The following is a 24,247-nucleotide window of genomic DNA, read 5'->3' as shown; positions in this document are numbered from 1 at the left end:
CTAAGATACTTACAAATTGACCATTAATCACAGTCTCACACGTGTCAGGTCTCTCGCTTTAACCCACGTGGGATCTCTCAACTCCGTCGATGAAAATCTTACCCAAATCCCACCGTCACTTGATCACTTTCTTGAGAATCCACATACAAAAACGCCGTCGTTTTCCTCCTTCGTCCCCGATTCCGGCTAATTTCACTACCCACCTAAAAACTCTCTCGCTCTAAGATCTTTTTTGTTTTTGTTTTTGTTTTAATATATATTTTCAGTTTTACTCTCCCCCCCTCCCTCCCTCCCTCTAAAAACTATATAAAAATAACTTTTAAGTATTTGCTTGACTCCGTCTCTATTGAATTATTTTCTTCTACTTTTTAAAATCCAATTCACACTTTCAAAACTGCATAATAATTACTCCTTTTTTTCCTCCCTTTCTCTCTCTCTCTCTGAATACATTTTTTCTCCCTATTCTCTTTTGGTGTGTTTGTTCGTTTACAGTGAAACATTCGCGTTTGGAATCATCGAAAGTGCGGAATTGTAAAGTGAGGATCGAAATCCCTGATTCAGTTGTTCGCAGCTTTCACTTATAGCGATGCGAGATAAAGTCAGTTAGTTTTATTTCTAAACGGTGTTTTGGATCTCGCAGGAACAGGAAGCTAATATTTTCCTCAATTTGAGCTTCCGCTTCTGCGAGATTCTTTTCTTTTCTTTTTTAGAGAATTGGATTGGTATTAGTGTAGATAAGTTGGATTTAGAGGGCAAAAAAAAATGTCGAAAGTGATATTCGAAGGGTGGATGGTGAGGTATGGAAGGAGGAAGATCGGGAGATCGTTTATTCACATGAGGTATTTCGTTTTGGAGCCTACGCTTCTCGCTTATTACAAGAAGAAACCGGAAGATAATCAGGTAACTGTTTTCTTTTCTTTTTCTATTATGATTATGTGAATTTTTTAGTTTATTTGGAAGAAAAAACGGAATGGAATGGAAGTATTGAGTTATCGTAAAGCGTTTTCTGAATGTTAAATATTTTAGGTACCAATCAAAACCTTGTTGATTGATGGGAATTGTCGAGTAGAGGATCGAGGCCTGAAGACTCAGCATGGACATGTAAGTTGTGCTTTCTCTGTGTTCCTGTTAGTTACTTGGCATTATGGTGATGATGCATTGTTTGTCAGTGAATCGGATTAGGAGTCGTTATCGAATAGGTTTTTCTGCTTCTCCTATCTATCCTTGTTCATGTTAATGTGGACGTGCTCTCGTTGTGAACTGAAGGTTAAGCAAATATTGTGATTCATGGATTGTTTTAATTATTACTTTTCTACTGATTTCTGTCTGTCTGGTGATTTTGCTTTCTCTAAAGTGGATTCTTTTTGTTGATTGCTTACTTAGTAGGCTGTAACATTGTTTTTCTAATGAGGGAATGCTATAGTGTATTCTCTGGAATTTATTTTTTGTTGATTAAATGATTCTTTTTCTATCTTTTTCGTGCAGATGGTTTATGTTCTATCTGTCTATAACAAGAAAGACAAGTATAATCGAATCACAGTAAGTGCTTTTTGCTTTTAGTTTGTGAATTAAGATTCTGTCTCTTATTTTCCCCTGGTATTCCAGGAATTTTTTTGTGTTGCTGTTTTAGAAATCAAACTAAGAAGCTGGTATCTGTTCTATAGCACTACCGTTTCATTTGCTCTTGCACTTAAGGTTGACCTTTGGACTTTGAAGTGGTAGATGCTCTTTAGTTTGCCACTGATAGATTAATTTGAATTTTGGTATAACATTCTGGCAGTTTCCTATTGAGCCTTGAGTCAAATTTTCTCTCTCTCATCCTACTGAGCTAATTCTTTTTGTCAATTAATGATCACCTAAGATCATCGGACCCTGGAAACTGCAGAAAAATTTATGAGACCCTTCCTTCCTTTTCCTTCACCCTCATCTATCCTTGTTATTATAACAGCACTTCTTGTTGTTATCTGCCTTAGAAATATGCAGAAATGAGATATTCCTCTGATTACAACATGATTAACTTTCTGTGCTTCATTAGTTGCTCATTTGTTGTGGCATCAGAATTGATAGTGGAAAAATACGACCTTTGTGAGCTGTTTTCTTATTCCAGATGGCAGCATTTAACATCCAGGAACAATTGATGTGGAAGGGAAAAATTGAATTTGTAATTGATCAGGTCAGTATGCTTCAGAATGTGTTGCCTGTCCAACTCCCTTTTATAATTTTTGCTTTTAATTTAAGGCACTGATAATATAACTATTATACATTTTCCTTTTAAAGTTGTTGGTTCCATGATGATTCCTTAGATTATCCATTCTATTGTTAATATTCTTGGTGAACTATAAAATGTTCTTTTGGCTCTATATTGAACATTTTGCGATTCCATACATCCATATACGTGTTAGGTAACTGGATCAAATGATTTGTATAAGACTCATTGCTTGCTTATATATATGCAGCATCAGGAGTCCCAAGTTCCCAATGGTAACAAATATGCCTCATTCGAATACAAATCTGGGATGGATAATGGGAGGACTGCTTCTTCATCAGATTGTGAAATTCAGTGAGTGCCTGTTCAACATTATTTCTCTGCTTGTGTTAGCTGTAATTCAGTTTCGCCTGTTTTAGAACTTTTTCTTTACTCGCCATTGTATGATGGAGTAGATACTGGAAAACCTATCCTGTATTTTTGCTAGGTGTAAATATGATTTTTTTTTTATCTTTCCTGATGTAAAGTTTTTATTATTTTTTAAGCTATCATTTTGTAGTGTTATATACTGATCCCAATAGTTAGTGCCAGTTTTATCAGTCATTTGAACTGCTGTTGGAGCTAGTTTTATCAGTTATTATTTCTGATGTGGAAATCTTGGATGAAAAATGATTAATCGCAGGTTCATTGCACAGGAGGATGAAGATGAAAGTCATACAAATTTGTTGAGGAGAACAACCATTGGAAATGGTTCTCATGCTTTCCTTCTCCTACTGACTTCAAGTTAATTTGATGCAATCTTCAAGCAAGTCTCATTTTTTTTATTGGCAGGTCCACCTGCCTCAGTATTTGACTGGACACAAGAATTCGATTCAGATTTGACAAACCAGAATGCCAACAACCAAGCATTCTCCAGAAAGCATTGGCGCCTTTTACAGTGTCAAAATGGTGATTTATTTTTCTTAGCCTTTTGTATTATTTAACAGTTCATTACGTTGATGATATTCAAGGAAGCATAGCAGTTTTGATTACTTCCAATGTTTGCATGTATATGACAGGACTCCGCATTTTTGAAGAGCTGCTTGAAGTCGAGTACCTTGTAAGGAACTATGTAGTCATTTGCATTAAGTGAATGACTTTGTATGCTATGTATTAGGCTGTTATTTGTTTTTTTCACCACTTCTTGTTTCATGATGCAGCCAAGGAGCTGTAGTCGAGCAATGAAGGCTGTAGGTGTTGTTGAGGCTAGCTGTGAAGAAATATTTGAACTTATAATGAGCATGGATGCTAAACGGTTTGAGTAGGTGTTTTCCTCTTTCATTCTACATTTAATAGCATGGCTCTAGAAGCATTGTTTATGCTACAAAATATTTCAGGCGTGCATCAAGAAGCTGTTTCGTTTCAAGATGGTTTGGAAACTTTAATTATGTTAAAGTTGCTTAGACAAAAGTGCACATGCAAAACTTGATTTCAAAAAACTTTGAAAAGCTTATAATCAAGACATCTGATATCACAGATACTTTATATTAAACTTTTTGAGTGTCATATGTACTTTTCTGAAAGGCTGAGAACTTATATCAGCAATCCATCCCCATCATATTCCTTTTCTTGCCTTGTTCAACATGTATCACCCATTATTGATGGAACAAAATATTATCAAATTATGATCTGAACCTTGTTTTGGGGTAGAGGGTGGCGGGGGAGTGGGTTAGTGATCAAACCTCACCCTGGCTAGTTATGTAAGACTTATTCATGAAGCACTAGTGTAATTACTTGAATGGTGTTCTAGGGTTTTCACTTTTGTTCTCATGCTTTGCCCATGATGCATGTGCTTACACAATTCATGAGAGTCATTTTTTCCATGCCATATGCAGGTGGGATTGCAGCTTCCAGCATGGTAGTTTAGTTGAAGAGGTGGATGGACATACAGCAATTCTCTATCATAGACTTCAGCTGGACTGGTTTCCTATGTAATATCCTCTCCCAAATAAATCACACTCTTGCATATATTATGATCAAAATGGAAGTATTTCATACTAGAATGTTATTGGTCTTGTTTTGGATGTGAAATATTAAATAGTCTTATCAAACTCAAAGTAAGCTTGCACCTTGCAGTGGAATTAATTGTGTCACAACCTTAATAGGTATTACCCAAATTTGTTTGTTTTTTAACTAAGAAGCATGAATATGAATACTGGATACGTGCTGATCTTAAAAAATTGAGATATGATACTATGGGAATATGCTGATAAATATGTATTTTATATATTGCCATCTGCATTATTTTATTTTTAACCATAAACAATGACTTACAGATTACAAGTTCACAAAGCTGAGTAAGCACTTTAAGCTAATGGATAAGAAACAAGTGTTAAGTTTGTAATTCTGTTAGACTAGGAGATAAGTTCGCCTTGAATTTAACAAAATTTATCATTATGTCATCTTAAAAAGAGTGGCTGTGCATTATAACACCATAGCAAAATAATCATGTCTGACTTATGGCATAAATCAGTTTTTAGTGATTATCTTGCTCAAACAAGATTATATAATTTAAATATGGTGGGCCTGAAATAATTGGTCTTCATGTTAGCATGCACAAAGATGCGCAGGGTTTCTCATTATTTATGCAAACCAAACAATATTCTTGAGAAAACTATAGTCTGTCCTAATTCAAGGTGGAAGTTCCCTTGGTTGCGGAAATGAGGCATTCATTTGTTCTCTAGTACTTACAAATGAATAGGTTGCAGATTTGTGTGGCCGCGTGACCTTTGCTATGTGAGATATTGGCGGCGAAATGATGACGGTAGCTATGGTAAATTGTTTGGCTGTCTACACCTTATTTGATCTTCTAACTTGTTACAAGCTTTAGAAATTTCCTTCTTGTTATTTGTGCAGTTGTGCTATTTCGTTCTAGAGTGCATGAGAAATGTGATCCACAACCAGGTTATGTGCGGGCCAATATCGAGAGTGAGTTCCATTTGTGCCTTCAGTTTATGCTTAGAAATCTGAGATCAGAATTTAGATATTTAGTTTTTGGCTATATTCTGCCTTTACAGGTGGAGGTTTCATTATTTCCCCTTTGAAACCTTGTAATGAGAAACCTAGAACACAGGTGCAGCACCTTATGCAGATTGATCTAAAAGGATGGGGTGTGGGTTATGTTTCATCATTTCAGCAACATTGTCTTCTTCAGATGTTAAATAGTGTTGCTGGTGAGTTACTTCTTCTACAATTCTTCTCACTCAAATCTTCCATTGTTGTAAGGAATTGATGTCACTCTTGTTTGCTAAATTTTCGAAACACTATGTGTTGCCACGGGTACATGCTTTGTGTAGTGTGTACATCCTTTAGTTAAGAAGCTTGTATAGGGTGATATAGAACAGAGAAGAGATGGGAAAAGCAGAATGCTAGAGAGGAAATAGGGTAGAGAAGGGGGAAGAAAGGGGCAGAGGAGTGGAGTAAGACAGGGGAAGATATGAAGGAGAGAAAGAAGAACTGTATGAAAGCAGAAGTTTCAAATCCCCATAGTAGTTGAACTATGGTTAAACATGATAGCAGGAGTCCTTATATAGACACTAAACTCTAATGAAACACTAAATAAAATAAGAAATACAACAAAATCTCTAGATACTTTTAAAGATTATAATAGCTTAAAATAAGTAGATTTTCTAATTAAAATAGACTATGAAATAAAACATCATCTCTAATTTTCCTATGGCTATTGCATTGCAAATCTTTTATTTATTCAAGCCATTGGGGCTGGAGGAATGGCTTGAAATTCTATTTTTCTATACTCACATCCTTTTAGCACCCAAGCTACTGTAGTAGTTTATTCAGCATTTCCTTTTCTTTGTTTCCTTGGTCAAAGCAACTGTAGTTGGTCTATCAAGCCTTTTCTTTTCTTTGTTTTTGCTGATCATTGACCCGTTCATTGATATGATCTTTTGTGGGGTCCCCCAATTCAGTGCGTTTTTTTTTTTGTGATTGATGTTGGTTAAATAGTGTTGATGCCAAAAGCACGGTGTTCAAATTATCAGACAAGAAAGGAGTACAAGAACTTGTAACAGTTCTATTGTTGCTTTTGTAGTTTGTGTTGGTTAAATATGCAAGCACTCCAATCTGAATGTGCTACTTTTTCTGGTTTATAATTTGCATTTTCTGGCAGGACTACGTGAATTGTTTTCCCAAACAGATGAGAGAGGTGCCCCTCCAAGAATTGCTGTTATGGCCAATATGGCATCAGCTTCTGCTCCATCAAAGAAAAATGTAAAGCTGCCAGAATCTTCTGTTCATCCTACTCCACCTTCTCTCGATCAGATAAATGCTGCCAGCAGACACTCTGTAATGGACGAAGACACCGATGATGATGAAGAATTTCCAATAGCTGAAGAAGAGCAAGAGGTGCGTTTCATGCTTGTTCTCTGTCTGATTTTTGCATTGTCTTGTAAACACTTTTTTTTCCTCAATTTTCAGGCTTTCGGAGCCAAGCATGAGAATGATGCAAAGAGAACAGGTGGATGACAACTGCAAGTCTGCAATATTACATTGTTTTATTTATTTCAATAAGTTCAATCTTTTGTTGCACTACTTGGATATTTAATAACAATCTTGATAACAGCCTTGGAAGAAGAATCAGTTGATCAAATCGATTTATCCTGTTTTTCGGGTAATCTACGCCGTGATGACCGTGACAATGCCCGTGACTGCTGGCGAATATCTGATGGAAACAACTTCAGAGTTCGTAGCAAGCGATTTTGTTTTGACAAATCAAAGGTCCTCTGATATTTTCTTCATATTTCCTTTAAAAGTACATGCTCTGGAGTTATAAATTCACCATCTTATGAACTTGCTAATCTCACTCTTGTTGCATTCCATGCAATTTGCATATGAAGGTCCCTGCAGGAAAACATTTAATGGATCTTGTTGCTGTTGATTGGTTCAAAGATACAAAAAGAATGGATCATGTTGCCAGGCGTCAAGGATGTGCTGCACAAGTAAGAACCTCTCTGGCCTACCTCCCCCCTCATTTTGTGCTGTTCACTTCAGACTTTCAAATTGACTCTGGTAAAACAGTCTTTTATTTTTGTGTGTGATTGTCATGTCAGGAGCCTTGTGTGCTTTTACCATGCACAGCTCCAATCTGTGCTGCAAAATATTAAAATTTATCCCATTTCAGGGAATTGCAGTATTTTTCAAAACATGATATTCCCTAAAAGGTGGATCATCTATAGTTCACCTACGTTTTGCCAGTTAATGAACCTTGTTAAATAAAATCATTATTCATCAAGCTGCAGTCAGTTTATGTTTGGTTCAAAGCTGTTTATAGTCATCAATGTATCCGTAGTCCTAAGAGATCAAACAACTTGGTCAACTATGTTTTTGTTGATAGTGTAATTTTTAGCAAGCCTATGGTTCTTAATTCTGTTAAGACTGTAACATGTTTATGGAATTTTTTAAATGTTTCTGTAGGTTGCTTCAGAGAAAGGGCATTTCTCTGTGGTTTTTAATCTGCAAGTAAGTTTATTTAACTTGGAGTGAATTTCAATTTTATCATTTGGAGACTGTACTAGGATAACTCTGTTTTTCCTTTGACAGGTTCCTGGTTCAACACACTACAGTATGGTATTTTATTTCGTGACAAAGGAATTAGTACCTGGATCTCTCTTGCAACGGTTTGTTGATGGTGACGATGAATTCCGCAACAGTAGGTTTAAGCTTATTCCATCAGTTCCCAAGGTACTTGTCTTTCTGTTCCTCGTGTTTTTTTAAGTGTTTTTGTCAGGATGCCAGGGCCATCAGAAGCTGTGATTGCTGTAGCTAGATAAGTATGCATGATCAGCATTGTTGGTCAGCAACGCTGGTCAGCCCGCAGGAACTACCCTTTGATTGCCTAACATGCTAACAGATTAGCACATCGAGACTGATTTTTTCTGTATGAATAGACATGGAACCATGTTGGAGAAATTTTTGGAACACAGTTGACCATACATTTTTAAGAGTTGATTGAGCCAAAATGACCGAGTTGCTTTCTGTAATGAATCATGCAGGGTTCATGGATTGTGCGGCAGAGTGTTGGAAGCACCCCGTGCTTATTGGGAAAAGCAGTTGATTGCAACTATATCCGTGGTCCCAAGTACCTAGAGGTAAATACCATTCAAATTTCTTTAGTTCCTGATATTAACTCTAAGTTACTTGGCCGCCAACACCAGTTGTTTGGTCTAACATGGTTTATTCAACTGCAGGTTGATGTTGATATTGGTTCTTCTACTGTTGCAAATGGAGTCTTGGGACTTGTAATTGGTGTAATTACAACATTGGTGGTTGACATGGCTTTCCTTGTACAGGTATTTGTTTTTAATGATTAGCAAGTTACGGAGCAACTGCAGTAGTAGGGGTATGGTGTCTAAAAGGCACAGCTACAATTTGTGAATTCCGTTATATTTGGCATTAGAGCAGAGATTATGTACTACAGTTGGTGTAATGCTCCCTCACTCAGCATTCAAGTGGAGCAAAAAGTAGTTGCTAAGAATATGAGAGATGGGAGTATTGCTTTGAATAGCGCTGTTCAGATGATATTATGTTTGCCATCTATTCTCGTGCTTTGAGATTTATGCATACAGGCGTGGATAGAGATTTGCAACTTCCTGTTTCCTTGGCCTGTACAAGTTTTATCGTCGTCCATCTTCTCTTAGTTTTCCCTTTTCTGCAGGCTAATACTACAGAAGAGTTGCCAGAGAGGTTGATAGGTGCCGTCCGTGTTTCTCATATAGAGCTCTCATCTGCTATCGTTCCTAAACTGGATCCAGATCCCTCGTGACTGACAGAAACCATTATTCTCCCCACTGATTTTACACAATCATTTGTTTAGATATATGCTTGCATCCCATTTCCAATTTCATTTTTTCTTGTATCATATACTGGAATGGTCATTGGTGTTTTCAAATGGAATTTTGTATGGAAAAAATAGTGAAAGGAAATTTGTTCAGTTAATTGTTCCAGCTTCCAGTGCTGCTCCTACCATTGAAGAGGTTGAGACATGGTCGTTGGCCTCTTTTAGGAAACTGTGCGCCGCATTCGGGTCTGTTTTAGGGATTATCAATTTCAGTTGACAAAAAAAAAAAAAAACAGAGGAAAATTTGAGTTTACGTCATGGCACACGTCAGGAAGCATTATAAGAAAAAAAATCATGTATTTGTAAAAAATCAAGTTAATTATATTTAGTACTGGAATCAATATCATTATTAAAGATCACAATTGCCCTTGTTTGTATCAATTTGTCAGGTAAGCCTTTGTTCAAACTTCATCATGTATTTGTAAAATGTTGATTCAACCCAATTGGATTATTAAATTTTTTTATTATCAAATCTGTAAAAAAGTATAAGAAATAGTTTTATTTCTTAAATGATTTTAAAAGTTTAAGTTCTCGTATAAAATTAAATTTTTTCCTTAAAATTATAAAAAATGTAAGAGAATTTTCTATTTTTTTATTCCATGAATATTTTCGAAGATTTCCTTGGGAAAATTATTAATATTTATTATTTCTTAAACTTATTTGAATAATTGCCAATCATCTTACAATATGAAGAAATTTAATCCAATTTTGTTGAATAGATTAAATTTTGCAAACGTAGATTAAAATTTATAAGCGCTTATTCGTTAAATTGATACAAACGAAGCAGCGATTTTGAGGGCTATTCCCCAATATGATGGTCAACTTTCATCTGTAAGCTACTTGGTGGGGTCTTAATTTGTGCCGCACTTCATATTTGAGTTGCTTTGGTACTTTCAAGTTATCTGTAAGGAAATGGTTTTTATTTAAAAATATATTAAAATAATATTTTTTATACTAAAAAAATTAATTTGAAAATTAATTTGAAGTAAATAATTTTTTTTAAAAAAAACACTTAAAATACAAAAACAAACCAAATGAATTTAAATGTTTAAGGATAAAATTGAAAAAAACAAGTCAATTAAGAAAATGATTAAAAATAACAACTAAAAGAGTTGGCATCAAACTTGACATAAAATTTTAATAAAAAAAATGATCAAGGATGGAATTGAAGAAAAAAAAACAAATAAAAAAAATAATTGAAAAAAATAGCAATTAAAAAAAAGACGATTAAATTTGATTAAAAAATTAACAAAATCAAACAATTAAAAACAAAATAAAAAATAAAATTTAATTAGAAACAATTAATGTAAATAAAAAATTACAATTAAAAAAAAATAGTTGAATATAAAGAAAAAAATTAAAGGGTTGATATTATTTTTATGTACATAAAACCAAAAATACCTCTATAACTAAACAATAACAACAAAAAAAAAACCCTTATAAAATTATAATCAAGCCCTCAAAGTCAAGTCTAAAAAACTTAAATGGCAAGAATAATAAAACAATTCAACTATTTATAAAATTATAAAATAATTATAAAAAAAACAATAATGCTCCTAGAACTAAATAATAATAACAAAAAACCTATTAAAAAATAACAATCAAGCCCTTGAAATCAAGATTAACAAATTTACATAGTAAAGGTATTTGTGTAATTCAATTCTTCATAATAAAATTAAAATTAACATACACCTCTAAAGGTTCTCAACTATTATTAAAAAGATAGTATAACCGCCAAACAAATAAAAAATAATAAATTAGCCGCATTCGAAGAACATCCTCCTCTCAAGTGAAGCTTTAAAAATTAAAAAATAAAAAGTAAATAGATAATATTACTGTATTCCCAGACAAATTTCACTGTAGATTGGAATACAATTTAGTAACGTTGGATCTTCCGTGCACCTGCAGCTCTGCTTATACCATCACATTCCTTTTACGTGCTTAAAGCTCAAAGATTGCACTGTCCAAATTCCTCATTCAGATTTGGTCAATTGTCGATGGAACAGTACTGGAAAAAAAAACATTTCAATAATGGAAGTAAAAAGGATATAAAACAGAATGGAGATTCGATATGAACATTCAACTGAAAGAAAGAAAAAATATAAGCATATTTTTGCACAGCGGAAGTACCGATCAACAATTCTTGAACTCGTTTCCATGTAGCAGACACACATGCCAGCCATGTTCTGTACAGCACATGACGGATAAGGTTATTAACCATAGCCAGATCAAGTTGCTGAGCTCAAACGACTGCCCTTTTGGTTTATGAAATCTCTGAAGGCATCTAGAGAATCCACTGAGCTCGCTGGAAACCCATGCTTAAATTTAGCACAAAGCAAAGCTGCTCTCTTCTTGACATCTTCGTCTCTCATTAGACTCTCTATTCCCTTGATTATATCGTCTTTCCTAATCGATTGTGAGAAATCATCAGAAATCATGCACCCAACCTTGAGATGCTTCACTATCAGTTTGGCATTATAGTCTTGGTCACCTCTGATAGGCCATGCTAAAATTGGGATACCACGTCCAATAGCTTCCATGGTAGAATTCCATCCACAATGCGATAAAAATCCACCGACTGATGGATGGCTTAGTATCAACAGTTGTGGTGCCCATCCACGTATTATCATGCCTCTTTGACCTACTCTTTTGTCTAGATCATGAGGAAAATAATCTTCTTCAGTATCAGCACTAGGTAATCCTGGTGGTGGACCTGGTCTGCCCGAACCAGGTTGGATCACCCAAATAAATGGCCGGTTTAATGCTTCCAGTGCGTTTGCCAAATGCCGATTCTCCTCCATTTCAAGACCCACTTCACTACCGAATGATACATATACTGCCGAACCAGGTGGTTTTGAATCCAACCATGCTATCACTTCCTCTTCGGTGACATTAGACCCCCGGCTGGTTCGAATTTCATGGTCATGAAGAAGTGAACCAGCCGATTTCCAATATAGCTCGGGTAATAATGGACCAATATCCCAGACTGGTTTCTTAACTTGATCAACTAGATACTGAATAAATGGATGCTCAAGATCATCGCATGTATTGATCATATATGCAATCGAGCCCTTCACTTCCTCCAACCATCGTGGTGGTGCACCGGGTTTCGGTGGACCCATCATTTTAGATGGGCCCACATCACCTGGTGGTCCAGGAAATCCGCCCATGGGACCGGGTTTTCCGCCCATGGGACCGGGTTTTCCGCCCATGGGACCGGGTGGCCCGCCCATGGGACCAGGTGGACCTCCTCTACCATCCGGAGGCCGGTGGGGCCTACTTTTAAGGTCGGAGTGTGTAAGAGCCATTTCCTCCGGTAAACCTTGAAGTAAACGGATCTCCCCAGGTTTCAAGTCATCCAGGTGGGCCTTCCACATGGCATACTCCATGGCTGCCGAGCACGCACCAGATGTGAAAAACCCAATGGTTGGAACCTCAAACTGTGCAAATACTTCAGCAGTCCAGCTCATCATAACATCAACAATAACACAAGCGGGTTGTCTTGACACCGGGTTCAGTGATCGGGTTGAAATGAGGTTTTCAAGGCTTTGTGCCATCTGGTTGTGATGCTTATGGGGAGGGAGAAGCGGGTCGGGTCCTGGATGCTGCTGCAAAGGTGGTGGAGAAGAGGGTAATTCAGCTATTTCAAGAAGTGGATATTGGTGAATAGAGGAGGGGACAGCGGAGGAGAAGTTAGAGGGAATGATAAGGGTGGTTCTGAAGTTTCTTGATGCCAAGTGTTTGCAAAGTTCCATACTTGGTAGGAGATGGCCCTGCCCAAAAAATGGAACAACCCATATCTCTTGAGTCATGACTGAGATAATCCTGGTTTCTTTTGTTTACCTAAAAATCTAACTCCTTCGCAGCTAGATTTTTATAGAGGAAGAAGGAGAAGAAGACTTAATCAGAAAGAAATGGATTAACGAAGGATTGTTTTGACTGTTAGTTAAAATATGGTAGTTGGGAACGAGGCTGACTGTCAACCTGAGGTTTCTCAGAAGCCAACCGTGTCGGTGTTTTGGTTGAAAAATTTCAGACAAGGTCGTTAGTGTAATCGTACGATCGTAGCTAGCTAGTTCAATTCACGAGGAAGCAAAGGTGGATCAGATAAGATCAACTTTCGGACAATAGTTTTCACTTGCGCGAGTATATCTAGATATTAAAATGTTATTTTATTAATTTTCTTGTAAAAATATTATTTTTAAAAGATATTAAAATATTATTCAGGGTAATAATATATATTTTTTTAAAACTTTTTAGATTTATATTTTTTTTACTTTATATAAAATTACCTTAGTTTCATGATACATGTCATATGTTTGATGAATTCATTTAGGTTGGTTTATATTATTTTTTTGTTGAAACTTTTTTAATTTTATTTTTTAATATTAAATTAATTAAAAATTATTCAAGTTATTTTTAAGCTCGTCAAGTCAATCGGATCGGATGATATTATGTTGTTACGGTAATTGTGTATCAAATATATTAAAATATAATTAGTTTTTCTAAATAATTTTTACTATTAAATTGCATATAAACTAACAAAAAAAAACTATATTTATATGTTATTAAAAATTTCATATTATCAATTAGCTATTTGGCTATTAGGAGAGATGCTAATGAACTGGGAAGTTAACAAATTAATGCTAATTTTATATAATAATAATCTATTTATTTATTTTCGAATTATTTTTTGAAAAATATTGAATAATTGGATATTAGTGGATATTTAAAAAATAAAACATAATATTAGCAATATTTGCTGAACATTCACATGTCTTCAAAAGCAATGCCAACCTTGTTAACAAGTTACAACAAGAGGAGGGGGGGGGGGGGTCAATAATCGATAATAAATTGGAAGAACAAGTTACGAGGAATCCAAATACAAAATATAACAAGCTTAGTTATAGCTAATTAAAGTTCACTTATCAATTATTTATAGCGTTTAGCATTAAGAAATTTATTTTAACATCAAAATAATAACAAGATTAGCTATAAAAAAATATTCGAATTTTTTTAAAAACACGCAAAATCAAACAGGCTTTAATTTCTGGTTAACAAAGTCACTGAAGGCATCGAACGCTGCGTCGGGAGTTGCATTATCAAATATTGACTTCATTCCTACCATCCGATCACGCATCTCTTCATCACCCATTAGTCTCTCCAATCCCTTGACTAAATCATCCCTTTTGACCGTTTCTGACAAATCATCAGCCACTCTATACCCCACCTTCAGATAATTAACTACCAGCTTGGCATTGTAGTATCGGTCGCCTCTAATGGGCCATGCCAGAACAGGGACCCCACGTCCGATCGCTTCCATCGTGGAATTCCATCCACAGTGTGATAAAAACCCAGCCGTTGATTCATGACTCAGTATCATCAATTGTGGTGCCCACCCATATATTATCAAACCTCTATTTCCAACTCTTTTCTGCAAACCCGGATCAGGACGATGGTCCTTGTCGTGTTGAACAACCCAAATAAACGGTCGGCTTCAATCTTCTAAAGCATCTGCCAGTTGCTTATATTCATCTACGCTGCGACGCGCTTCGCTACCAAAAGCAACGTATAGAACTGACCCACGTGGCTTTGTATCCAGCCACTGGATCACTTCTTGCTCCCTCGAATTTGATCCCCCCTCTTGCTCTCCAATCACAGGATCGCCGATCAAACTATATGACGATTGCCAATGCTTCTCGGGTAACAGTGGGCCCACACCCAATGTCGGCATCCCCGTTTGACCCTCCATGTATTTAATAAACGGACCATCTAGATCATCGCACGTGTTAAACATCAAACCCACCGACCATTCAATTTCTGAGACCCATGGAGGTTTGTCACCCGGTCCTGGTGGGCCGCCTCCACCAGGTATCCGACCCAGCCCACCTGGGGGCCCAAGTTCTTTTCTTTTGTGATCCCAATAAGTGATAGCCATTTCTTCCGGTAGCCCGGGAACTAGACGGGTCTCACCAGGCTTGACATCATTAGCCTGGACCTTCCACGTACCCCACTCCATGGCAGCAGCACTCGCGCCAAAAGTAAACAACCCAATTACCGGAACACTGAATTTCCGGAAAACTTGTCCCGTCCAGCCCAACTGGAAATCAATGATGGCACAGATTGGCAGGGGCAAATCAGGAACCCCGCACCTGTTGGAGAGGTGGGCACGGAGGTCCTCGGCAGCTTGTTGGCTTAAGAGGTCGCATCCAGGTAATGGTCGAGAAGAGGGTGCGATTTGGGCGATGGTGGTCAGTGGGTTTTGAGCGAAAGTTGGAGGAATGACAGAGGAGAGGGTAGAAGAGAGAACGAGGGTAGTGTGGTAATTGCGTATATTGAGGAGGTTGCAGAGGTGCATACAGGGGCGGAGATGGCCTTGGCCGGGACCTGTAACAACATAGATATCACGTCCCATTCCCATGTTTTATTTAGTGAAAGCTGTCTTGTTTTGTTTTGTTGGGAATTGAGACGCCTAATGCATGCTATCGGAGAGGAGAGGAGAGGAGAATTGAGAGGCCAGAGCTATGAATGGTGACGGGACTGGAGAGGAATTATTGAGATGTAGACTGTGACTGCAAAGCTCAAAGCCCCCAGATTGCAACTTATACTTGCCTGCCTAGCTAGCTAATATGAGTGGATTTGATTTTACTATTTAAAAAAATACAAAAAAAAATATTTATTTATTATTTGAATTTGGTTTTTTTTTATGCTCACAATAACATGTGTGAATTTATCTTTAGGTGTTTATTTTGAAATATCCTTGTATGATGCAGCAAGCAAATTTGAGTTGGACCTATACATAGCCATATAAGCCCATCAAGTATGAGAAATGTACTTTAAATTCATTTTGAAAATGATCAAGAATTGACCAAACCCAATTAATTTTTACCATCCTCTCTCTCAGTCTAATTCCCATTCTTCAAAAATAAGGATTAGGATATATTATCGGACGTAAATTCCAAATTATTTCCTTAGTATTAATTTAGTCATGCTCATGCGTATCGGGTATTTTTTATCGTTAAAAACAAATACAAAAGTAAGTTAAATATTTTAGGATATTTATATATTTTTTTAACATAATCAATCTTTTATTTAGAATATCTAGAATATCTAAAATACTAGTTAGGATTTTTAGTTACTATAAATAAATTCAGATAATAACTTCTTTTTTAATTTATCTTATTAATCCTACTAATAAGATAAACATTTTTTTCCTCTATAATTAAAATCATCAAAATTCTTATAAATACTTGTTTTGATTGTTATAGAATTAAATTAAAATAGATTTCAAAAATGGCTTTGCAGTAACGTGTGGGCATACAAATAGCAACTTAATGATTGAACAATGTATGTATAAAATAAATAATGTGTGCATATGTGTGTTTGCATATTACTCTTTTATTTTATATTAAATGATAAATATTACTTGACTAATGGATACTCAAATGAATAACTAAAATCCAATGAATAGAATATGAATATTTATATTTTTCTATCCAATTAATAAGGGTAGAAATATACTAGAAACCCAATTCGTAAATACTCATTGTCATTTCTAATTACTATACTTAAGCAATCAGCGCATGCTTGTGCAATGTGAGAATTTGTTGCTAACTTAGGTTATTTACTATTGAAATTATATATATATAATTTATCATTTAATATATATACATATATTATTTTATATTATATTAAATGATAAAAAATAATTGAGTAATGGATATATACTCGAATAAATATCTAAAACCTAATGAATATGATATAAATATTTAATTTTTTTTATCTAATTGATAAAATATATGGTATAAATTTACTAGAAAATTGACGCATAAGTATTGATTATCATTCATAATTACCAAACTTAAGTAATCATCATATGTTTGTGAAATTTGAGAATTTACTGCTAATTCAATTTGTTTACTATATATTGAAATTATTTTAAGTTGATCTAAATTATAATTTCATTCATATATAAATATCTTAAAATAAATTCTCAAACTAAACAAGATAAATTGAAAATAATCTTAACATAGCACTAGCGAGTAATAAAAGAAATAAAAAATACTTATCTATTTCAGCACGAGCATATATATGGCTAGTAACCTTACAACGCATCTTAAATATATATTATTATTTATTATTATTTATTGAATAATACATAATACTCGAGTAATTGATACTCCAATAGATACAAGAAATTTAATGAATAAAATATAAATATCTAAGTTTCTTATCTAATTAATAATAAATATGGTAGGAGTATAGCAAAAAACCTCACCCGCAAATACTCACTTGTCATCTCTAATTATCATACTTAAGATATATATCACCATATATATGTTCCTGTGAGAATTTATTGCTAACTGAGTTTATTCACTATATATTGGGATTATTTTAAGTTGATCTAAATTATAATTTTGTTTATATATAAATATTTAAAAATTCTCAAACTAAACAAAATAAATGGAAAATAATTTTAACGCAACAAAAAAAATGATAATTAAAATCCGATAAGTATTAGAAAATTGCATTTGGTCCCATAAAAAAATGATAAAGAATATTTTTTATTTAAGCTCAAATATTTTTTAATTCTCTTTCATTTTTATCCTTATCTAATTCCTTGTATCTATATTTTCTTTTGTAAGTATTGCAAGTTTGCTCATTGAAAAAATTTGTGTCTTCCCTAACCCAAAATCATGTTGCAAGGCCATCATATATGTTAAGATATACACACAAATCACTTGCAACTCAGTCAAATTAATAATTTGGGAGAAACTAACTACCATGTGCTTGGAAATTTTATTAGGTAGTGTTTGTAAATGAGGTATCAGTTTTTTTAAAAGTATTTTTTATTTATAAATATATTAAAATAATATTTTTTAGTTTTTAAATTTTATTTTTAATATCAAAACAGTAAAATTAAGTTTTTTTTTTTTTTTAAATTACGGTGTAGGCAGATAAATAAACACACCCTCAATGTCCAAAAACTAGAATGAGGATACCTTGGTATTAAAAAGAGAGAAAAAGAAAAGAAAAGAAAAGAAAAGGTGATCATGTCACCTTCAACAAACAGAAATCCAATGTTGTAGCTTCATTAATTAGTGAGATTTCTTCTTAAACAGTATTTCTTTAACTTAAAATTGGGAACACAAGTAGCAAGTCGGCTTCTAGCTAGTCACCGTGTCTTCTTTTCAAAAACACAGAACAAAGGTACCTGGCATTAATTATAGCGCGCAATATATTACACAGGCTTCCAATTATGGTAGTTCACTCTTGAAAAGCATGGAAGAAGAAGAAGCAGGCCTTGAGTTTGAATCCTGCTCTCGTCTTCTTAAGAAGTAGAAAAACAGAAATACAAATAGACAAAGTGGAGAATTATAAATAGCGTTTCATGTACTTCTCCACCGTGGTGTACTTGACTTCTGGATAAAGCTCCGAAGCTTCCTCTCCTTCATCACCAATTTCAAAATTTGTAAGGCATCCCTCGTAACAAACATGGTAGTAATGTGTCAATCCAACTTGCTCAGCATAATCTTGTTCTTCATTTTTGTTCATGGACACAAAACAAGCAAGTTGATTAGGCATTAATCATACAAGGATAATTTATTCGAATTATTGATTGTTACCTTTACTTCTGATATCTAAGTATATATGCCGTGTATTTTTACTTGAAAATACAGAAAAACAAACAACCCCTCACCTCTCATGCAAGCCAGGAACTCTTCCGAGGAAATTGTAGATTTACGCAGCTCTTTCCCGATGAGTTTCTCCCATATCTGAACTACTTCTCTTTGAGATAGTATGTTGTTGGGTGGCCTAATGTACAATGTCTTGTTCAGGGTCCGAGGGTCATCTACGGTCTTGATAGTGTACATGGCAATGTCATCTTCATCAACATAAATTGCTGTCGAATCAAATACACGTAGGAAAAGAGATTAGAACGTATTTTTCTAATTTTCAATTAAGCACAAATTACCAGAGAAAAACGATCTAGCTATGTAGTAATTAACCATCCTTAATATCGAGGTACCCTTTTCTTTGCCGTTTCCCAGTATGGATACATGTTCCCTTGAAGGAATGATGTGCCCAGGTTGACATAAACCTCCAAGAAAGTATCCAGCAAAGCAGTTTGCAGAAACATATGTAAAGGGAATTCCAGCATCTTCAATTGCTTTCCTAACTAACATTTTATCGTCAAATGTAACCCGTCCAGGTTCCATAGCATTCTCCATTTTTGCAGGGTCAGTGCCGAATTCGGAGGGCAAAAATCTCTGCGACAAATTTCACCCTTTAATTTAATGTTTGTACTTAATTATACAACATTAATGATGACTGAGAAGTGGTCAAGCCACAGAGAGAGAAGGAAATTAGGAACGAAGTTGGAAATAACAAAAGATAATACACTACTATCATTAAAGAAAGAACAGGCGATTCATATATTCATATAAGTTATCTACCTTAACATTTCCAGCCTCTTTGATAGCATCAACAAGCTTGAGTTGGAGGAGGATTTGGTGGCTCCTGAAATGGACACCGGAAACTGCACAGATAACTACATCAACTAACTTAACCGCGTCGACAAGGCTTCGCTGATCATTAAAGGAACCTTGCACAAGATGGGCTCCTTGCTCCTTGAATGACAGTAACATTTGAACCTTTTCAATATCAACACCTACCTCTGGCCTATACAATACGTATGTTTCATGGCCCTGACCTAAACTTGCCTTCACCAGCCTCTTTCCCAGGTACCCAGTCCCCCCTATAACGAGCACTTTGCTTTTGATCTCCATCTGATTTCTCTCTCTCTCTCTCTCTCTCGCTTATTCTCTCTCTACCTGATCTCTCTCTCGTGGGATGGTTCATGACCCTCCCTCGTGCCATTATATAGTAGTAGCCTTGAGTCCAAGCAGATAATGTTTAAACAAACATGGGGTTACCGTTGCTTCCTAGTTTAGCTTGGGAGGAAACTTTTCCTAACAAAAATAATAATAAAAAAAATCTGCAGGGATTTATTTAATAGTATATAGAGGTTGCTTCTCTTAAAAAATAAGCTAGAGATCTCATATTAACTTGGGATACCCAACAACTCTTTGGTCCCTATCAAACTAGAGGAAAACTTTCCATTTACAGAAGTCCATTCATATTATTATTTTTTAATTAAATATATTAATTTGTGTCATCCTTTTGTAGGTGTTCGTTTCAACAGCCAAGTGCTATCCTCAATTCACTTGTGCATCTTTGAAATATGCAGTTTAATATGCTAAACTAAGCCTTTTCAATTATTATTTTTTATTCTGATCAATCAATTAAATATTAAAAGATATAATTAAAAAAATAACCTGAATCAACTTAAGTTAACCTGTCAAATTCATGAATTAAGTCATAAAAGACTAAGATAACCTCATAAAAAGTAAATCTAAATAGATTATAAAGTTCAATTCACAATCAACTTAATGTTAAATGATAAAACTAAAAAAAAATTATATTAAAAAAAATTACTTAAATCAACCAGAATTAACCCGTCAAACTCATGACCTGATTCATGAGACCATAATAACCTCTTAAAAAGCAAACAAAAAAAATGACCCGATTGAACCTGAGTTATCCTGCTAAACTCACGACTCGGGTCATGAGACTTGGATAACATCATATAAACCAAACTAAAATAAATTATTAAGCACAATTCCTAATCAAACAATTTTTTAAGAATGAAATTGGAAAAATTCTCAATCTAAAAAATGACATAATAAAATGACTCGAGTAAATACAGGTTAACCCATAAAACTCGTGATTTAGGTAATGAGATCAAGATAACATAATAGAAAGTAAACTAAAACAAATTATGAAGTCTAATCCTTGATCAATCTAATATTAAAGGATAAAATTAAAAAATAATTCAAAAAAACCGAGTCAATTGATTAACTTACTAAACCCGCAACATGGATTATGAAACTGAAATAACCACGTAGAAAACAAAGCTTAATAAATCATGATGCTCAATCTCTAATAAATTAATGTTGTAAGATAAAATAAAAAAAACATAATTTTTTTTAAAGAGAAAAATCATAGGCAAAAAGAGAAGAAATTATTGCAATGAATAATATTTTATGATGTGGTGTATAATAAATACATCATATCTTTTAATTGTTGAATAAAATAAAATATTGATGAATAATGTCTTTCTCTCTTCTCTTCGTGTTTATATATATATTCCTTTTTTTTAGGGTTTATTAATCAACATTTAAGTTGAAGTGCAGGCAACTAGCTTGATTATATTCATAACAATAAAATATATATGTCATATGATTTTCTAAATTAAAAAGTTTTTAATTTCTTATACCTTATTGCCGAATCATGATTATATTAGATATTTAGGCTGTTAAATGTGAATATTGATACGTAGTTTCTTATCCTATACATTAATTGAAAAGAAAATGATATACACCGTTGGCGTTGCTTAATAAGCAATGCCTTGTTATATATTGAATTGTAGAGCAGCTAGTAGTAGACTTGGCTTAATGACCATACTTTTGTTTTCTTGAGTCTCAAACCTTAACCGTACCGACCACCACAGTATCCACCGCATTTTTATTTTCCGTCTTCTGGTTTGTACCAAGCATGATTCCCCTCCCACCACCTTTGTGAAGACAATTAAAAGAAACGGCAATATACCGGCGAGCTGTTTCTTTGATTTTGCAGTAATATTTATTATTTTTTAAAATATTTTTTATTAGAATGTTTTTGCTCCACATATAATTAGTCGGTGAACCTACCACTTCATCTGATGACAGCATTTCTTCACTACTATTGTTGTGCCGACTCAGTGATTACATTATTCACATACATCATCATCACTAAAATGGACCTATTTTTTCAACAACGATCTAGAAAATAGATCTCTAAACTCGACAGCAAGAGATCTACAAGTATTGCACGTGGAAGAAAATCTGATCTCGAGAATAGAAATCTGATTATAAACAAGACGGTTGGTTCAACTACAAATGGAGGAAAAATTAAAGAGCCCATTTTCTAGAACTAGAAAAACACTAGATCAAATACTTGTCAGCAAGATTCAATGATTCTGCTTGGAAAAAACAGCAGAGGATGACCGTCTTAACTTTCCTCGGTTTCACATGTAGAAGATCACCAACTACGTTCTTACCTGCTCCCTGAAATACTTGTCAGAAAGATTCAATATTCTTTTTCTATTTGAGTTTTCAATTAAATTAAATTGTGTAAGAATTAACTGATTTAAATTAATTAATTTTATAGATTTAAATGTAATATTGACGATTTATAAAACCATGACTTAACTTTTAAAAAAACTTCAAGATGATATATTTTTTAAAAAAATATTAAAACAATTACAGATTAGATCGATGTCGGTCCCCTGCAACCTTGGTCATGAACTTTGTTGGGTTAAATAACTTTTTTATAATTTTTTTTATTTAATTATATGATAAAAATAGATACTCATAAAAATTGAGCACCAACTTGAAATTATCATTTATTTGAGATAACGATAATCTTATAGAAAGCAAACAAAAATAAATCATGCAGTCTATTTCACAACCAATCCAATATTAAAGGATAATATTGAAAACAAAATCAAATTAAAAACAATTAAAGGACCAAAAAAATAATAATAATATCTGGTTAGTGGGTAAGCTCGTCAAACCTATGAATTAGATAGCCCAAGCTAGCACGCTAAATCTATAAATCAGGTTATGGGCTCCACTGAAATTATAATATGTTTTTTAAACTATTTTTTTATTTAACTATATGATAACAAAAATAAACAATTATAAAATCAAACATCAACCAAACACCGAGATTTTTTTAAGACTATGATAACTTCATAGAAAGCGAAATGAAACCAAGGCCCCGTTTGTTTGTTAGAAAGTAGTTTTCTTTTGGAAAGTGGTTTTCTTGAAAAATGAATTCCTAGAAAGTGAATTATTTTTTAATGTTTGGTAGTATCATGAAAAATAAGTTGGAAAATATTTTCCTGTGTTTGGTTATGTCATGGAAAATGAGCTAGAAAATAAATTGTTAATATTTTTTCAAGTTTATTAAAATAATGAGGAACAAATCTTACAAATTAAAATGTTAAATGAGAATAAAATTGAAAAAAAAAATCTGATTTTATAAATTATATCAAATAAAATAAACAATAATTAAAAAAATAGAGATCAAATCTAACAGATAAAAAAATTAAAAGATGATGAAATTAAAAAAATTATAATTTCATAAATTATTTTAAATAAAATAAATAACAATAAAAAAATAAGGGTCAAATCTAATAAAAAAAATTTAATTAAGAAAATGATAAGAGAAAAACAAATAACAATCATAAAAATATGGATCAAAGTTGATATAAAAATCAAATTTTAAGGGATGAAATTGAAGAAAAAAATAACAATCAAAAGTTTGAGGACTAAATTTGATATAATCAGCAAATAACATAATATTTCTAAATTTTTCACAGCTTCTAAAAAGTGTTTTCTGCCCAAAATAAAAAGAAAATACTTTCCTGAAACCAATATAAATTTTTCTTTGACTGGAAAGTGTTTTTTTTACCAACTTTTCTAATAACAAACAAACACAGAAAAGTTTGGAAAGTAGTTTTTAAAAAATCATTTTATGTGAAACAAACAAAATCCAATTATAAAATTAAAATCTTAATTAACCAAACATATAAGGATAAAATTTTAAAAAAAGTTAAATTTATTATGCCCATAAACTAGCTAGATCAAACAACCAAACATGTTAATAGGTTCATTAACTTTATAAAATTTAATAATACTTTTCTCTTAAACTACTGCTAAGTAATAAATTTAGAAGAAAAAACAAAAAATTCACTAACAAAAAAAAAATTCAAACACACTGTGAATTAGAATATACAGTGTAATGAATATGGGCAAACCTTTAGTTTTTGTTAATAATTAATATTGGTTCTGGTAGCGCTAAGAAACAAGGTGACCATTTATATATTGAACACAAAGTGTATGAAACTTTGTCAACAAAACCTTATAAAATCCTGCGTTGCTCCTTTTCCCGTCATGTGGGAACACAAAATAATACATACGAGATGATATAAAACAAATATATTTAATAATATTATAATTATGAAACAGTACTAAATAAAT

The 24,247-nt window shown here is 33.6% G+C and overlaps 4 protein-coding genes across 4 annotated transcripts; 1 reads left to right on the top strand and 3 right to left on the bottom strand.

Annotated features, from left to right (window-relative positions):
- Positions 1 to 270: 270 nt before the first annotated feature.
- LOC133675465 (protein ENHANCED DISEASE RESISTANCE 2) lies at positions 271 to 9,196 on the top strand. The gene is made up of 23 exons (XM_062096854.1): positions 271 to 598; positions 735 to 900; positions 1,027 to 1,101; positions 1,486 to 1,539; positions 2,108 to 2,173; positions 2,457 to 2,560; positions 2,889 to 2,956; positions 3,038 to 3,154; positions 3,265 to 3,305; positions 3,406 to 3,506; positions 4,081 to 4,176; positions 4,954 to 5,018; positions 5,102 to 5,173; positions 5,263 to 5,418; positions 6,372 to 6,607; positions 6,680 to 6,719; positions 6,825 to 6,979; positions 7,099 to 7,200; positions 7,676 to 7,720; positions 7,802 to 7,942; positions 8,254 to 8,349; positions 8,449 to 8,550; positions 8,916 to 9,196. The coding sequence occupies exons 2-23, from the start codon at positions 763 to 765 to the stop codon at positions 9,021 to 9,023; spliced, it is 2,178 nt and encodes a 725-aa protein (XP_061952838.1). The 5' UTR covers positions 271 to 598; positions 735 to 762; the 3' UTR covers positions 9,024 to 9,196.
- Positions 9,197 to 10,779: 1,583 nt separating this feature from the next.
- On the bottom strand, positions 10,780 to 13,117 carry LOC133691831 (probable UDP-glucosyl transferase 73B6). The gene is made up of 2 exons (XM_062112438.1): positions 11,229 to 13,117; positions 10,780 to 11,106 (listed from the first exon to the last, which is right to left on the bottom strand). The coding sequence occupies exon 1, from the start codon at positions 12,908 to 12,910 to the stop codon at positions 11,327 to 11,329; it is 1,584 nt and encodes a 527-aa protein (XP_061968422.1). The 5' UTR covers positions 12,911 to 13,117; the 3' UTR covers positions 10,780 to 11,106; positions 11,229 to 11,326.
- Positions 13,118 to 14,042: 925 nt separating this feature from the next.
- LOC133701508 (UDP-glycosyltransferase 89B2-like) lies at positions 14,043 to 15,754 on the bottom strand. The gene has a single exon (XM_062125448.1). It carries the CDS (start codon positions 15,517 to 15,519, stop codon positions 14,596 to 14,598), a length of 924 nt encoding a protein of 307 aa, XP_061981432.1. The 5' UTR covers positions 15,520 to 15,754; the 3' UTR covers positions 14,043 to 14,595.
- Positions 15,755 to 18,294: 2,540 nt separating this feature from the next.
- LOC133699112 (bifunctional pinoresinol-lariciresinol reductase 2-like) lies at positions 18,295 to 20,048 on the bottom strand. The gene is made up of 4 exons (XM_062122260.1): positions 19,556 to 20,048; positions 19,129 to 19,369; positions 18,799 to 19,002; positions 18,295 to 18,637 (listed from the first exon to the last, which is right to left on the bottom strand). Exons 1-4 carry the CDS (start codon positions 19,886 to 19,888, stop codon positions 18,474 to 18,476), a joined length of 942 nt encoding a protein of 313 aa, XP_061978244.1. The 5' UTR covers positions 19,889 to 20,048; the 3' UTR covers positions 18,295 to 18,473.
- Positions 20,049 to 24,247: the final 4,199 nt, after the last annotated feature.

The sequence above is a fragment of the Populus nigra genome, chromosome 1, assembly GCF_951802175.1.
Source record: "Populus nigra chromosome 1, ddPopNigr1.1, whole genome shotgun sequence".
Taxonomy (NCBI): Eukaryota; Viridiplantae; Streptophyta; class Magnoliopsida; order Malpighiales; family Salicaceae; genus Populus; species Populus nigra.
This window is presented reverse-complemented; position numbering and strand designations above follow the sequence as displayed.

Excerpts from the sequence above, each read along its gene's own strand:
- LOC133699112 (XM_062122260.1), bottom strand. The coding sequence starts at position 19,888 with ATGGAGATCAAAAGCAAAGTGCTCGTTATAGGGGGGACTGGGTACCTG. Across the intron at positions 19,370-19,555 it reads AAGAGGCTGGAAATGTTAAG|AGATTTTTGCCCTCCGAATT; the intron begins GTAGATAACTTA and ends AATTTGTCGCAG. Across the intron at positions 18,638-18,798 it reads GTTCCTGGCTTGCATGAGAG|AACAAGATTATGCTGAGCAA; the intron begins GTGAGGGGTTGT and ends ACAAAAATGAAG.
- LOC133701508 (XM_062125448.1), bottom strand. The coding sequence starts at position 15,519 with ATGGGAATGGGACGTGATATCTATGTTGTTACAGGTCCCGGCCAAGGC.
- LOC133675465 (XM_062096854.1), top strand. The coding sequence starts at position 763 with ATGTCGAAAGTGATATTCGAAGGGTGGATGGTGAGGTATGGAAGGAGG. Across the intron at positions 6,608-6,679 it reads TAGCTGAAGAAGAGCAAGAG|GCTTTCGGAGCCAAGCATGA; the intron begins GTGCGTTTCATG and ends CTCAATTTTCAG. Across the intron at positions 8,350-8,448 it reads GTGGTCCCAAGTACCTAGAG|GTTGATGTTGATATTGGTTC; the intron begins GTAAATACCATT and ends ATTCAACTGCAG.
- LOC133691831 (XM_062112438.1), bottom strand. The coding sequence starts at position 12,910 with ATGACTCAAGAGATATGGGTTGTTCCATTTTTTGGGCAGGGCCATCTC.